Below are 16,966 nucleotides of genomic sequence, written 5' to 3'. Positions count from 1 at the left end.
CCCGGCACTGTGCCTTCTGCATGTTTGGGAGGAAGGAAATAGGTAGGCAGCCAAGACTCAGAAAGGGAGTAGAGAGGAGGGGGCACCAAACGGAGCTCTGCTAATCAACACTGCCCTGTGCTGTAGCTAGAACTCAGCCTGAGTCCAGGAAACATGGCTGGGCCTTCAGCCCTCAGGGTGTGGCCCTTGGCAAGTGGTGTGCAAGTCAATCAGTCAATCAACACACCAGCTGCCACTGAGTCCAGTCCAACTCATGGAGGCCACGTGTGTTGCAGAGCAGATTACCAGGCCTTTCTTCCGAGGCACCTTTGGGTGAATTCAAACCACCAACCTTTCAAGTAGTAGCCAAGGACTTAACCATGTGGTCCACCCAGGGAGTCCTGTACAAGAGCCCCTAAAATTTTCTATTGTCTTTTCCTTCAAATGTCCCCATAAATTAGCAGTGCTCACTCTTGGGCTACTTGGAATACATCCTACTTGCATCTGCCATAGTGAACCTTGAGGTTGGAAAGAAAGCCCTTCATTTGGGAACCGGGGAGGGTTATGACTGAGCCAGGGGAGAACCCAATGAGGGTGTATGAGAGGTAAAAATACAAAAATTGGAATATCTTCAGTAAAGCAAACAAAAATCCTCACAACTAGACCAATAAACAACATCGTGGTAAATGGAGAAAAGACTGAAGTTGTCAGGGACTTCATTTTGCTTGGATCCACAATCAACACCCATGGAAGCAGCGGTCAAGAAATTGCATTGGGCAAATCTGCTGCAAAAGACCTCTTTGAAGTGTTGAAAAGCAAAGATGTCACTTTAAGGACTAAGGTGTGCCTGACCTCAGCCATGGTGTTTTGAATCACCTCATATGCATGCGAAAGCTGGACAATGAATAAGGAAAACCAACGCCTTTGAATTGTGATGTTGGCAAAGAATGTTGAATATACCATGGACTGTCAAAAGAGGGAACAAATCTGTCTTGAAAGAAGTACAGCCAGAATTGTCCTCAGAAGTGAGGATGGTGAGACTTCGTCTCACATACTTTGGACATGTTATCAGAAGGGACCAGTCCCTGGGGAAGGACATCATGCTTGGTAAAATAGAGGGTCAGCAAAAAAAGGAAGACCCTCAATGAGATGGATTGACACAGTGGCTGCAACAATGGGCTCAAGCATAGTAACAATTGTGAGGACGGAGCAGGACGGGGCAGTGCTGTTCTGTTGTGCAAGGGGTCGCTATGAGTCAGAACCAACTCGATGGCACCTAACAACAAAATAATTGCATAGCAGCATTTCAGGGGAGTTTAATTTCCTACTGCATTTTAATGACCAATAAAGAAGATATAGAAATGTCATTTATGGAGAAACTCCAGCATTTTGTTTTCCTGGTTATTCTAATAGATCAAACAGAACATGTAATACGATTTAAAAAAAAAAAAGAATTGGCCACACACTGTAACCCATCTTACATGCTGCAGATCTCTGTAGTTGTCACTCAGGAAAGACAGGGGTGAATAGGAGTGAAGGTGGGAAAAAATTCTCTTTTCCTATCTGATCACAAGGCACGGAAACTGTTACAAGTCCTATTCTTAGGCATTTTCCCCATTCTGTTTAAAAACATCCAAGTTTTTAACTGGAAGTTACAATGTATCCATTTTCGAGCACTGAGACGGTATTGGTAGGGTCACATGAGACCCTGGGGGTTTCAGGGAATGAGGGGCAGTTTTTTTTGTTTTAACACATTTACTGTGTCTGCCCTCTTTCGCTATCCAGAACCAGCCCCAAGCCTGCCAAGGGATGAGGTGGTCCGGACTGGGTGAGGCAGGGAAAACCAGCTCTGCCCCAGCTCAGCTTGGGCTCCGTGGGGTGGCAAGGAGGGTGAGTTACGGCTGCCTGCTGAGATGATAGCCCTCCTTCTAGTCATCGCATACACCCTCCTCCTCTAAAATCACGCAACATAGCCCCCACAGGGACCCTTACAATCGGACTTTGTTTTCTGCTGCTAGTAACATTGCAAACGCGGAATCTGGATTCTCAGCAAGGACTTCGGGCTTGTCAAACTCAACCACCTGAAAGTCAGAGAAGAACTGAAGCTGTCAGAAATCATCTACCCACCATAATAAAGCCCAAACCATGTGAACCTCCAGGAAGGGGAAGCCTCCAGCGCCCTTCACCTTCCCATTTTCCATGACCAGCACGCGGTCGCAGTTGAGAACTGTGTTTAAGCGGTGGGCAATGGTGAGCACTGTGCAGCCTCTGAAGGCGTCTTTGATGGTGTTCTGAACAAGAGTGTCCGTCTTGGAGTCCATGGAGGCAGTGGCTTCGTCAAGGAGAATGATCTGTTGAGGAAGGAATATTGTAAATATCACACTAAGCCAAAGCAGTACGGAGAGGAAAATGTATAGATTTAGAAGTGTCTTTTCTTTTTTTCTTTATTTAAAAAGGGGAGCCCTTTAAAAAGGAGAAAGACTGAAAAGTAATGAGCTAAGTAAGTATCCATCTCAAGAAGTTAGAAAAAAAAACAGCCGTCTTAGTTATCTAGTGCTGCTGTAACGGAAATACCACAAGTGGATGGCTTTAGCAAAGACAAATGTATTCTCTCACTGTCTAGGGGGCTAGAGGTCCAAATTCAGGCGCCAGCTCCAGGGGAAGGCTTTCTTTCTCTGTTGGTTTTGGGGAAAGGTCCTTGACATCAATCTTACCCACTCAAGGAGCTTCTCAGGGCAGGGACCCTGGGTCCAAAGCATACAATATTCTCCTGGCTCTTGTTCCTTGATGGTCTCAGGTACCCATGTCTCTCTGCTCACTTCTCTCTTTTATATCTCAAAAAAGATTAACTCAAGACACAAGATAATCTTGTAGATTCAGTCCTGCCCATTAACATAACTGCCTCTAATCCTGCCTCATTAACATCATAGAGGTGGAATTTATAACACATAGGAAAATCACATCAGATGACAAAATAGTGGACAGTCACCCAACCCTGGGAATCCTGGCCTAGCCAAGTTGACACACATTTTGAGGGACACAATTCAATCCATAACACCAGCAAAATAAAAGCCATGCTAACCACCTTCATTTCTCTCAAACTGACTTGCTGGAAGAACAAGGTTATATATTCTTAGGTCCTCTTTTAAGTGGTTAATTCTAACCCTACAATCTGGAAGGAAGAAATAGCCCACAGGCTTTATCCACTGCGCTAACGTGAGTGGTCAGGAGAGCAGGAGGTATCAGAACAGCACTGTAGTAGCTTCCTGCTGCTGCTGTAACACATTGTCACTAACTTAGTGGCTGAACACAACACAAATTTAGAACAAAACCTATGACAGCCTGAACTCGAGGGGACTGCCTTCTTTTTCCAGGTCTTGCAAGTTTCCCACCTTTGACAGGGTGCAGTCTTACCACTTTTCTGTTGCTCTCTATTAGTGGAAAATGTTTTAGTTTTCCTTCTCTGACAGGTTTCTGCCTTACAGGCATTCCAGCTTTCACAGGTTTTGCTCTATTATAATTCTGGAGGTCGAAAGTTCTAAATGGGTCATATGGGGCTAAAATCAAGGATTTTTTATAGAGCCGTGTTCCTTCTGGACTCTAGGGAAGACCCCGTTTCCTTTTCCTGGTCCTGGTGGCTGCTTTCTATTCCCTTTCTCTGATGGCTCTGACCTCTGCTTCCCCAGTGTTGCATATTCTTCTCACTCTCTGACCTCCCACCTCCCTCTACGGGGCCCACCTGGGTAATCCAGAGGAGCCTCGCATCTCAAGACCCTTCACTTAATCACATCTACGAAGTCTTGTTCGCCACATCAGCAGACATAGTCACAGTTGCCAAGGACCAGAATCTGGACATTTTGGGGGAGGCCATTCTTCTGCATATCACAGTGCTGGTTTCTAAGATGGAGGACTTGAGTTCTGCCCAAACGTTGTTTGACTCCATTACTTACCATCCCCAAGGCTCCCGTTTTCTCATCTGTAAAAGGTCTTATGCTCATAACCCACTTAACAGCATGTGGCGCCAGGCAGCAAAAGAAAACCAAATCTTTTGCCATCAAGTCTATTCCAACTCATAGTGACCCTATAGGACAGAGTAGAACTGCCCCATAGGGTTTTCAAGGAGCTGCTGGTGGATTTGAATTGCCGACCGTTTGGCTAGCAGCTGAGCTCTTAACCACTGCCTGACCTGGGCTCCACAGACACTTCAGCCAAAGATTAGACAGGCCCATACAACCAAACGAGACTAAATGGACATGCCACCCCAGGGCAAAGGACGAGAAGGCAGGAGGGGCCAGGAAAACTGGTAGGCCCTAATTGCATGCCACGTCCCTGTCATCCAGGCCTGGGAACACACTATGGGGTCTCTGTTTGATCAGGATTCAGAGAATGGGGTTTCTACAGCAACATCAACCCCTTCCCCAGAAGCAGCAAGCAAGGATGGCTACGTCCCTAAGGAAAATACATGTACGTTTCACAATTCCCATGTCCTGGCATCCTGATGGCCTTCTTCAGTGTCCTGCGTTGTTTATCAGGGACAAAGGTAAAAAGCCGAGAGGCAGGTTTTTCAAACTTGAACCACTTAGGAGAACAGACAGAATACCTACGCAAATTCGCCCAGGGGGAGACCCAGGCCAGGGAGCTGCTATTGCTGTCAATGGTTATTTTTCAATTTCTACTCTGCACCGCTTTATCTTAAGAAAAAGCTGCTGGTTTTTAAATGGTCCGATTGCTCTCTCTTTGCTGGAAGACGAACGTGTGATTCGGCCTCCCGGATGGAGGGGCCCTGCGGGAGAGATCCAAAATTTGGCCAATCCATTTCCCATGTTGTTGCCTTACTTTTGAATTACGGAGGAGCGCTCGGGCCATACAAAGCAACTGGCGTTCCCCCACTGAGAAGTTCTCCCCATTTTCTGTGACCTCTGCCTGTAATTTTTCCGGGAGTTTCATTATCTATAAAACACAGAAAATGCCGCATTTGTGCTGATGATCTATAAAATTGTCCCACACCGCCTCTATTGATTGTCTGTCTCTTGCATTCATCAGCTTGCTTTATTTTACTGTGGAAAAGAAAACACAAAACAACAATCATTTCAATATTGCAAACAGGCACCAGGGAAAGGCCAGGCAGTAGGTGGACAGCAATAATTTAAAATCACAGTATGATTCATAGAACCCCGTAGGCACCTCGCCAAAGAGCACAAATCCTGCATGCATGGCTCCAGAGGACACATGAACAAGTGCAAATGGCTTTCTGAGTCCCCGTTTCCACGGACAAAATAGTGGTGGGACAGAGGAGGGGGGTTTCTGGTGACCAAGAAAGGTAAGACTTGTTAGCTGGACAAGTCACGGTGGCTTTGGGAGAAGCTTATCTCAGTGCCACATCCGGGGAAAACACTCCCATGGGCTGCAGAGGTGGCCACGCTCACCTGCTGACTCCAACTGGAGCTGAGGATCTTATGGCGCAGAGTCCTGCTTCACAGGCAGTTCAGACCACTCAAACCGGCCGTACTTGCCCTTCCTGAACATATCACACCTCCCACCTTTCTGTGACATCATTTGGATGACCAAATGAGGCCAGTGGCAGAGCAGCAGGGCACTCCGTCTGTTCTAGAGGGAAATGGACTTGGGCTCAAGACTCCAGTCCACCACTGGCTGGCCTGGACGCGTTACTTCCCTGCCCTGAGCTTCATTTCAGCATCTCTAAAATTGGGGTGACGCTTCAGCCAAAGATTAGACAGGCCCATACAGCAAAACGAGACTAAATGGGCATGCCAGCCCAGGGGCAAGGACAAGAAAGTAGGAGGGGACAGGAAAGCTGGTACTGGGGAACTCAAGGTCGAGAAGGGAGAGTGCTGACAGACTGTGGGGTTGGTAACCAATGTCACAAAACAATATGTGTATTAATTGTTTAATGAGAAACTAATTTGCTCTGTAAACCTTCATCTAAAGCACAATAAAAATAAATAAATAAAATCAGGGTGACTGTACCAGCCTGAGAGGGCTGTAGCAAGGATCAAGTGAGATGATTGATGGAGAGGTCTTGGCCGGATCATCTCAGAGGGCTAATCAGTATTACCTATTGTTGCCTTTCATAATGAGAAGTAAATAAGGATCACATTAACTGACCTACATGGTACCCACAGCAAACCTGGTCAAATGCTGGCCAGGTGTTTGTGGAATTAAAACCTGGGCCAGGTATCTAGCACTTGTTCTGGGAAGCTGATTCATCCTGGACCACCCCAGAAACGTACTGTGTCTCTCATGAATGTTCTTTCCAGAACCTGCCAGAGCATCTCGTCAGTGTGGCTCTCAAAGGGATCCAGGTTGTACCTGCAATGAGGGAAAGGAGAGGGAGCTGGATTTTTGAGGGTGAGAGGCTGGGGGACGGTTTTCTGCAGCATGTGGCCAAGGGGGTGGGGGGCGGTGGTATGTAATGGCCTTACAGCTTCAAAACTGTGTCAGCCCAGGATGACAGCCCATTAAGTATCAACTCAGACCACAAGACTGAGGACCCAGAACCCCATGACCAACCAGAGACCACCGAAGCAGGCAGGGACATGTGCAGTGCTGCCAAGAAGTAACACTGAGCTAGGCACCCAGGAAGACGCATCTGGACCTTTCCATCACCATGTGCAGCAGAGCCGATTTTTGTTGTTATTGTCACCTGGTGTCAAGTTGACCCCCAACTCATGGTGACCCCATGCACAACAGAATCAGACTACTGTGATTCATAGGGTTTTCATTGGCTGATGTTTGGAAGTGGATCACCAGGCCCTTCTTTCTAGTCCATCTTAGTCTGGAAGTTCCTCTGAAACCTGTTCAGCATCATATCAACATGCAAGCTTCCACTGACAGATGGGTAGTAGCTGCGCATGAGGCTCAATGGCCAGAAATCAAACCAGGTCTCCTTCATGGAAGGTGAGAATTCCACCACTGAGCCCCAGTGTGGATTTTACCCGGTACAAATTCATCTCCTTTTGCTCTTGGCAGAGAGAAAGGAAGAGAGAGCAATTCAACCTGCCATTCCATACACCCCACCTTCAGAGTGACCCTGTGAGCTGCAAGAGGGACATGACCTATGGTTCCCAGAGCCTTGCAAAGGGTGAGTATGCAGGGCGAGAGTCTAGAATTTCGACACGTGGAATGTATTTTTCACACACGTTTTCTAAATAGAGCCCCCTACATTGTCTGGCCCTTCATGGGAGAAAGATCCCTCACATTCCAGGTGCTGCCCTGGACTAATTGAAAAACCCTAGGCTGAACTTCTGATGGGATTTTCAAGTTTAATTTGATTCTGTGGTTTTCTCTTTCTGCCCTGACCTCAGATCTTCAGCCCCGAGAAGCAGCAACTCCACTGTCCTTGTAGCTCTTCACAGCTTCTGTTCACTCCTTAGCCAGTTGCCATTGCGTTGACTCCGACCTCAACTCATGGAGATCCCATGTGTGCCAGGAGAGAACTGCGCTCCAGAGGGCTTTCAGTGGTGGATCTTTAGGAAGTAGATCACCAGGTCTTTCTTCCGAGGTGCCTCTGAGTAGACTAGAACCTCCAGCCTTTTCATTAGCAGCTGAGAACACTAACCATTTACTCCTCAGCAGGAATGAATTAATGTACTTCCCAGAAAATGGCTACGTAAGTAGGGTAACCATTTATCTACTGTGCAAACTGAGGCACTTTTGAGAGTGGCCATTGCAAAACCAGATGGGCTGGGGCACAGGAATAAACCAGGGCTCTCCTGGGCAAACTGGGATATCTGTTCAGCCCACGTATAAGCATCTTGCTTATCGCTTACTAATAATGTAATTTACACAATACAAGTCACGTTCAGGGCCTTGGTCCCCAGATTCTCCCAGGGCTTCTCTTAGAAACGGGCATCGGCAGTGTTCATGAGCACTTCAGGATGCTGCTTCCCCTCAGATACAAAACCCCCGGCCAGCTGCACCTCAGGGACTTCACAAAGCTCCTGGTCTGCCTGATTTCACTATCCAAAAATAGGAATGCACGATGATCAAAAGCAGCTACCTTACTGTACCTACGAACAGGACAGGGTCCTGGGGGATCACAGTCAGCTTGGCCCTGAGGTCTTCTAAACCAATGGTGCAAATGTCCACCTCGTCAATGAAGATGGTACCGCTGGCTGGCTCCACCAGACGAAACAAGGCCATTCCTAGCGACGACTTTCCTGGGGGCAATAAAAGCAAAAACAACAAATCAAGCATTGGCTTGTACTTCCACCATATCAAGGCGTTTAATTAAGGGACTTTCAGATGCCATGAAAATGGCTCCGCGTGGAGAGCTGTGCAGACAGGATCCCTCACCGCGCTGGTGGCCACCGGCAGCCCTACCTCTCGCTCATCCTCTGGGCCTCGTTCAACAGGAGCGATTCTCATTTAATTCATTCAAGAACTCATGTGTGTTTGCTTCCAACGCCCCACACCCATTCAACCTGAAATCCTCATTTACAGTAAAGAGATCTGAGGGGGGAAAAATCCAGCCAACCCACCACCCATATATATCACCCTCTGGCGGGCTTTACTAGCACATCCAGCGGCAAGTCAAAGAAAACAACCCGGAAGGCACAAAAGCGGAGCTTGCCCGCACCAGAACCTGTTCTTCCGACAATCCCGACCGTCTGCCCGCTCTGGATGTTCAGGTTCAGCCCGTCGAGAACAAGGGGAGTGCTGTCTCTGTACCTCATCTGATAGTCTTTGAATGTTATCTCCCCGTGGCTGGGCCAGTCCTTGGGACAGGCCTCCATCTTGAGCCGGTGAGTGCATTCAGGAACGCAGGTCTGGAAAGCAGGATAATGAATGACGGGTAAGTAGCCATTCGCTTTGCTGCTCTTCCATTCCTTCGCTCACTCACACGGTTCTAGGCACCGGGGCTCGCTGGTAGTGAACTAGTCCCATAAGGACCCTGCAGTCAAGGAGCTCAGGTACTAGTGGGAAGTCAGGTGGTAACAACAACCAAAACATTTTAGAAATGAAGACAATAAAACAGGATATTGTAATAGAGTATGGCTTATAGGCGGTGGCAGTGGTAAAAGCAAATTGGGGATCAAGGAAGGCTTCTGTGAGAAGGTAACATTCAAGCTGAGACCTGGAATGAAGAGAAGATGCCAGCCACAAGATTCGAGGCCAGAGCCTTCTAGGCAGAGGGGACAGCTAGTACCAAAGCCCCAAGCCTGGAACGAGGTTGGGTGATTGGAGGAAGAAAACTAGTGTGGCCAGAGCTTTGTGATTAGACAGATTGAGAAAAAAAACTGGCAAGGCACAGGTAACGCTGGGCCTTGTAGACCTGGGCAAGTGTCAGCAGTGTGACCCCAAAGCTGGGTGACAACTCCAGACTGAGTCTTCAGATTTGCAGAATTCAATGAGCTGTAATTTCAGTATCTATTAGAGTCATCATGGGGCCATTGGTGGTTCAGTGGCCGAATTCTTGTCTTCCATTCAGAAGACCCAGGTTTGATTCACAGCCAGTGCACCTTATGAGCTGCCATCACCTGTCTGTTGGTGGAGGCTTGCACGTTGCTGATGCTGAACAGGTTTTGGTGGAGCATCCAGTCTAAGATGGACTAGGAAGGAAGGTCTGGCCATCAATGAAAACCTTATGGATCACAACAGCCTGTTGTGCATGGGGTCACCATCAGTCAGAGGCCAACTGGATGGCAGTTAACAGTAACATCAACGATGAGTCATCACGGTGCCAACAGTAACATCAACAAAGAGTCATCATGGTGCCAGCAGTAGATAGAGGACAAGAATGCAGGATGTCAAACCCAGAGGTCTTTCGAGTTACATGGAAAAGGCATTTAAATTTCCTAAAAGCCCAAGAAAGGCAAAATCTAATCAAGAAGTATAGCCACTTGGCTGGGCTACAAAACCAGGCCCTCCTCTTAAGTTATGAAGAAGTCTTAGTTAGTGACAAGAAATAGGGCCCCTGTGTGCCTCATCAGGGTGGCAGGCCAGCTCAGTCTCTGGTCAATATGCAACCTCAGTTAGCTGAGAAAATAACTGTATCCCTAGAGAGTGAGCATATTTAAACCCTAGAAGATTTAGAATAAAGAACAAAAATATTTAAGGGAAGTAAAACCAAAACAGTAGTATTTTTAGTTTAAGGAGTCTACCGATTTGGTGTTTTAAGTATTTGTAATATTAATGGAATTTGGGATTGTGATTCTAATTTAAAATATATAATTGAATAATTGATATAAACATGACTTTAAGTTAAAAGCTTACTGTTTATATACAGCATTGGAACATTTATGAGAATGCAAAGCTCACCATATTTGTAAGTTTAATTTATTAGACTTATACAACTCAGGGAGATTTGTTTGTTAAATCAGATATTTGAGGTACTTAAAAAGAAAACTGAATGTGTTAAATTTTAAAATAAAGTTAAAAATGTTTAATTAAATTTGTAAAATGGAGCCAAACATTATTCAAATGCCCTTAAAAGTGATTGCTAGAATTGACTAGACTACTTTTCAAAGCATAGCAGGACTTGGAAGCTGAGCATAAAAGCTTTTAAAGGAGAGTCAGACTACTTAAAAATTTACAGTTTCAGCACACCTGGACTAAACGAAAAGCTGAGAAGATTCCTGAATACAACCACTTTGAGGGACTGCATAGCAGGGGCTGGGGTCTGGGGACCATGGTTTCGGGGGACATCTAGGTCAATTGGCATAACAAAGTGTATTAAGAAAATGTTCTGCACCCCACTTTGGTGAATGGTGTCTTGGGTCTTAAAAGCCTGCGAGTGGCCATGTAAAATGCATCAATTGGTCCCAACCCACCTGGAGCAAAGGAGAATGAAGAACACCAGAGACACAAGGGCCACATATACCAGAGACTTCATCAGCCTGAGACCAGAAGAACTAGATGGTGCCCAGCTAGCACCAATGACCGCCCTGATAGGGAACACTGAACAGAGAGTCCTGGATGGAGCAGGAGAAAAGTAGGGTACAGAACTCAAATTCACGTAAAAAGACCAGACTTAGTGGTCTGACCAAGACTGGAGGAACCCCCGAAGACATGGCCTCAGACTCTCCATTAACCCAGAACTTTAGAAACAAAGACAAAACAAATTTACAATTTCAATAAGCCAAATATTAATTTTTAGAAAACAAATTTGCTGAATTGTCTTGAGGGAAACCGCCTTGAGGGAAAAAGAATTTTTTTTTTAAAGAACCTCATGTTTAATATCAAGGACTTTAGATTATATTGTGAAGGATTTTTAAGAAGAGTGAAGTGGTCACATTTCCTTTTCTAAAAACAAATCCTGTCTCAGGGAAAAAGCTTACAGTGAGACTGACGCGTAACACGCTAACCCTGCTGTCTAATTTTAATCTGGACTTCTAGTCTAACGGCTATGTTTCTGAGAAAAATGTGTTTTTCCTCAGTGGTCAAAATGAGGGGTCTTGACCAAGAGACTATCTGTACCCTTCAAAATACCCGTATTCAGGAACAGTGTTGTCTGGGTGCTATTGCCAGCAAGGTATTTTTGCAAGATAGACAAAGAAAATACAGGTAAGCATCTTGTGACCATGATCTAGGCATCCTGTGAGACTACCTGTACTCTTTAATCAAAGCTGTTACTAGTTGGCTACCAATCAGTGTCTTGCTGCTATACCCTCTGAACCAACAAGGTGTCTATCTCCTGCCTTGCAAGATCCCGCCTCCCACTTCCCTAATCCGAGATGGGCCCGTGGAGCATAATCTGTGGCTGATGGCTGCCATAGCAGATAATTATCCCTGATTCAGGCCCCGTCTTCGGACACCGCTCTTATCTCCATGAGCTGTGCTGTTCCCGGTTTGAACTGTAATCTTTGCTCGAGATAAACCTCTGTGACTTTATTGTAAACAGACTGGGTTTTCTGTACCTCGGTGACACTTTCAATCCTGAATAAACCTCTCTGTTTGACTTTGAAACAGCATTCAAGTTTTCTCGACAACAGTCCCCTTCACACCTAAAAACTTCAGATATTTGACAAGTTCTGCTGGAGGTAACACATCCCCTCTCCTTCACGTCTGAATTCTTACCAAAATATACTCCCTGAGCAGCTCCACGGAGGTGAACTTGGCTTGGGTCTCCGTTCCCGTTCGCACACACACTTGGAGCAGCCCACTTAGCTGTGTGAAAGGAACAAAGAGCCACAATTAGGTCCTGTCCACATCTGGGTTCCGCTGTTCCCCCTTTTGGAGTCCCTAGGTGGTGCCAACGGTTTATGCGCTCAGCCGCTAACAAATTGGGGGTTCGAGCCCACCCACTGGTGTCTCAGAGGAAAGGCCCAGCGATCTACTTTTGAAAGATCACAGCCATTGAAAACCCTGTGGAACACAGCTCTACTCACACACATAGGGCCACCATGAGTTGGGGGTCACATGAGTCACGGTCAACTCAAGGGCCCCTGGTTTTGGCTCCCCCTTTCAGAGGGGCAGAGCTGTGAATCGCCCCAGCTCTGCCTCCCTGGGATCCACACAAAAAGGAGGCCTGCATCCCAGCCAAGCGCCCAGGAGTGAAGATATTCCTGCTGGATGTTTTGCCTTTAAACGCTTCCTTTGTATTTAGAAACAAACAGTATTTACATTTTTTCCTGGCGCTCCAGATGGTGAGAATCATCCCCCTACTGCACCACTTGATCACACGCCTCTCCGTTTGAGTGGTGGGGAATTGCTGTCGAACAGGAATTTCCCGGGGAGCTGATGAACTATTAGGTGTGGGTCCCTTGCTGCTACCTGGCGGGGTCCTGCACCCCTGTGCTATCCCCGCTTTCAGCCAGAAGCAGCTGAAAACCTGGTCACCACAGATCATCAGAGCTCAAAGATCAGAAAACCATCAAGCCCAACTGCTGGCCTTAGAAAAGAGAAAACCAAGGCCCCGATGGCAGACGCGGCTTGCTAAGGTCCCCATCCTTAGGCTGGGACACCCCAGAAGCCAGCCCTGAGATGTGAGCACAAGTAGTTTGTTAGGGCAGTGTGGTGGGCTGAATGGTATCCACGTCTTGTGAAGGTGGGGCCTGTGGAGGTGGGGCCTGTGGAGGTGGGGCCTGTGAAGGTGGCCTGAGAGGGAAAAGGGTTTTTGCAAATGTGATTAAGTGGAGGACCTTGTGAAGAGATCTTCCTGGATTACCTACAAAAAAACCAAAACCAAACCCATTGCCATCAAGTCCATTACCAAGCTGGACTTGTGGCAAGTGCTCTGGTAAGAGAGGAGAGGAGAGGGCCCTGAGACGAGGAGAAGGACTTGAAGACAGGGGCAGGGATGGAGCGATGCTTCAGCAAGCCGGGGAACGCCGAGGGTTGCCATAGCCAGGAGAAGCTGACGAGGCCAGGGAAAGATTCTCCCCCAGAGCCTTCAGAGGGGCCCTGCCAGCACCTTGATTTCAGACTCTGACCTCCAGAGCCCTGAGACAACAAATTTCTGTTGTTTTATGCCACCAAGTTTGTGGTAACTTGTTACCACAGCCCTGAGGAAATAACAAGGCAGTAAGCCCAGGAAGTGCCGTGGAGGACGGGAGAAGTGAGGCGGGGAGGGGAAGGCAGCCATTGCAGGCTGTGTTCACATGCAGGTTACTGCTGTGGGCACCTGAGGCTCAGGCCCGCCAGGGACCTCTGGGAGGCAGTACAGAGCACACTGCAGAGCTGCTCGTGAACGGGTGAGGAGGCTGCGGTTTATTTGTCCCCTAACTCCCTTCCGCACCTCCAGTCTGGGCTTGGGCTTGGGCTGAGCATCCTCCGTGGGCGCAGGGAGTCTGTTGGCCTGCCCTGGAATGGTGGGTGCTGACGGCACACGGGTGGGGTATCAGCAGCATCTGCCTCAGCCTCCAGGTGAGCTAGAGGCAGGACCATGCCTTCTTTCCTCAGTAACAGCCATTTATTGAGCTGTTCCACAAGCCAGGCACCACCAGAGAGGCCGGTTCGCAGAGGTGAACATGGCAGACAAAGTTCCTACACCATGAAGTTTACATCCTAGTGGGAGCCCTGGGGGGCACAGTGGTTAAGAGCTCAGCTGCTAACCAAAAGGCCAGCAGTTCAAATCCACCAGCTGCTCCTTAGAAACCCTATAGGGCAGTTCTACTCTGTCTTAAAGGGTCGCTATGGGTCAGAATCAATTTGACAGCAGTGGGTTGGTTTTGGTTTGGTTGAGAGGACATTGGGCAGTTGACTTGATGGCTTTCTGATCTACAAGCTCTGATGATCTGTGGTGACCAGGTTTTTAGCGCAGGGGTGCAGGACCCCGCCAGATGGCAGCAAGCGGCCCACATCCAACAGTTCAAATTGGATGGCTCATAAAAACAGACATGGGGGAAAGATGTGTCAGTCTGTTCTCGTAAAGATTACAGCCTTGGAAACCCTGTGGGGCAGTCCTGTAGGGTCGCTAGGAGTCAGAGTTGACTGCACAGCAGTGGGGTATGAGAACAGAAATGTATTGTCTCCCAGTTCTGGAGGCCAGTAGTCAGATTCGGGGTGTCAGCAGGGCCGTGCTCTTTCTGAAGGTTCTGGGGGAAGACCCTTCTTGTCTCTCCCAGCTCTGACAGACCCAGGCATTCTTTGGCTTGCAGCTGTAGCATCACTCTGTCATTCCATGGCCTTTCCCTCTGTCTGCCTCTCTGTGTCTCTTCTCCTCTTCACAGGACACCACTCAGAGGGATTAGGACCCCCCCTACTCATAGTAACTTTAATGATAACATCTTCACGGATCCTATTTTCAAAAAAAGTCATATTCACAGGTACCAGGGGTTAGGATTGCAACATAAACTTTGGGGGGACACAATTCAATCCATAACAATTGCCCAATGTCCTGTCAACCAAACCAAAACCAAACCCACTACTGTCAAGTCGATTCTGACTTGTAGTAACCCTGTAGTACAGAGTTGAACTGCCCCATAGGGTTTCCAAGGCTGTAAATCTTTACAGAAGCAGATTGCCACATCTTTCTCCCACATCTGTTCTTATGAGCCATCTAATCTGAGGTATTATAGCAGATCTTGGAAACTGTGGAGACATGTTTGATTGTCACAAATGTGTGTGGGTGCTGGGGGGTGCTACTGGCATCTGGTAGGTAGAAGCCAGAGATGCGGCTAAACATCCTACAATGCATAGGACAAACCAAACCAAACCCACTGCCATCCAGTCGATTCCAAATCATGGCAACCTGATAGGACAGAGCAGAACTGCCCCATAGGGTTTCCAAGGCTATAAACCTTGCGGGAGCTGACTGCCACATCTTTCTCCCGTGGAGCGGCTGGTGGGTTCGAACAGCTGACCTTTCGGCTAGCAGCCAAACCCTATAACTTTGCCACCAGGGCTCCTCGATACATAGGACAGCCCCTCACAAAAAAGATTATCCAGCTTAAATGTCAATGGGGCTGCAGTTAAGAAACCCTGTCTTAGAATACAAGCAATGCTCCTACCCCTGGCCTACAAAGCCCCAGCCCCACATCTCCTACTCCTCCGTACCCCTCAGACCTTATTTCTGCCACTTTACTTGAGCCTCGTGAACTGCTGAGTTCCTCAAACTGACCAAGCTCATGCCTTCCCCTAAGCCTTCCTTGGCCTCTCGGGCTGAAAGAGTTGTTCTTCAGATCTTCCGTGGCTGGTCTGTTATCATTCAGGTCTCAGCTCAGAAGTCACCATCATAAGAGGCCTCTTCTGACTGGTGAATCCGATGCTGCTTCCCCGTCCCCGCTGCCCATGTTGCCCGGCTATATAGTTTCCATGGCACTTGACCCACTGGCCACGTTGCCTGGCTATATTGTCGCCATGGCACTTGACGGCTTTCTGAAGTCACCTCATCATTTACTTCTCCGGGATAGAACATGAGCTCCATGGGGGCAGGGGCCTTGTACAGCTTGTCTGCTGCTGAACCCACAGTAGTCAGTGCAGTGCCTGGCTCACGGTAGGATCTAGGTGGCTATCTGGTGAATGAATGAATGAGCCCTGCCCATGAGAATCATTTCCATCTGCCTGTCATTCAGACGTATACACATTTGTTTAAATACAACAGTTGAATGCTCAGGTACTAGCCGAGAGGTTGGCCGTTCAAACCCACCCACAGGTGCCTTGAAAGCCCGGCCTGGCAATCTGCTTCCAAAAGGTCACGGCCTTGAAAACTCGATGGAGCAGTTCTATTCTACACATATGGGGTTGCCATGAGTTGGAATAAATTCGATGAAAGCTAATAACCACATCAACATGAAGGTATCAACTCCTTAAGGACCTGGGCCGCTTTCTTCATGTTTGGGATTCCCACACTGGCACAGTGCTGCCCCCACTAAGTGCTTCTTGATGCCCTGACTTTCCTCTGTGATGCGGTGTTACTTTGCATCTGCTTTCTGCTCTGTGGAATTTCACACCAATTCCTCATCCATCTCGGGAGTCTCCTCTGTTCTCCAGGGAAGCTCTGCCATTCTGATTCTCAATGAAGCCAACTGGAGAGAAAGCATTCCCATAGGTCTCAATATGAGCAAATTCTTCTCTGGCCTTATAGGAATGTTTGAAAATACTCTCACAGGAAGCTGATAATACCCACCAAAAGCATGACCTTTGCTGGGGAAAGCTGGTTTATTTGAACCAATTAGGGGAAACAATTTCACTAGGCAGGATAAATGAAAATACCCATTTATGAGGAAGACTGGCTACCCAAGGAAAATTCACTTTTCGCATTTAAGATAGAGGACTAAGAATATGTTTTTGTTCCTATTCCTTCACAAAGTACTATTTAAATGATATCAGAAGAATTTTCAAAAAAGAACAGACCTTTAACAGCTAGGGAGCAGGGGAGAGACATTGAATTAGAGAGCGCAACAAATTCCTGGAAGATGGAAAGAGGATGAAAGAATGGAAGAACAGAGAACCAAAGCAGAAAGCCACAGGGGCTCAAAGCACCTTCTGCCTAGCATAGGCCTCACAGGGTCCAAGTGTGAGCAGAGGGCTCACAAAGATGCTAATAATCTGTAGACACCTACTCCTGCCTGATCAATTTATC

At 47.5% G+C, this 16,966-nt stretch overlaps 1 protein-coding gene across 5 annotated transcripts in view; it reads right to left on the bottom strand.

Annotated features, from left to right (window-relative positions):
• Positions 1-1,838: 1,838 nt before the first annotated feature.
• The window catches only part of LOC126064779 (ATP-binding cassette sub-family C member 12), an 83,383-nt gene continuing 68,255 nt past the window's right edge, over positions 1,839-16,966 (bottom strand). For 4 of the 5 annotated variants that reach the window (XM_049864058.1, XM_049864060.1, XM_049864057.1 and 1 more), the window contains 7 exons: positions 12,019-12,108; positions 8,579-8,768; positions 8,000-8,159; positions 6,231-6,309; positions 4,816-4,929; positions 2,166-2,330; positions 1,839-2,060 (listed from right to left, as the gene is read on the bottom strand). In XM_049864058.1, coding sequence (XP_049720015.1) covers positions 1,968-2,060; positions 2,166-2,330; positions 4,816-4,929; positions 6,231-6,309; positions 8,000-8,159; positions 8,579-8,768; positions 12,019-12,108 — 891 coding nt within the window. In that variant the 3' untranslated portion in view covers positions 1,839-1,967. The remainder of the gene's footprint in view (positions 2,061-2,165; positions 2,331-4,815; positions 4,930-6,230; positions 6,310-7,999; positions 8,160-8,578; positions 8,769-12,018; positions 12,109-16,966) is intronic. The other variant, XM_049864062.1, reaches the window with a different exon arrangement.

Source organism: Elephas maximus, chromosome 21, assembly GCF_024166365.1.
Source record: "Elephas maximus indicus isolate mEleMax1 chromosome 21, mEleMax1 primary haplotype, whole genome shotgun sequence".
Taxonomy (NCBI): domain Eukaryota; kingdom Metazoa; phylum Chordata; class Mammalia; order Proboscidea; family Elephantidae; genus Elephas; species Elephas maximus.
This window is presented reverse-complemented; position numbering and strand designations above follow the sequence as displayed.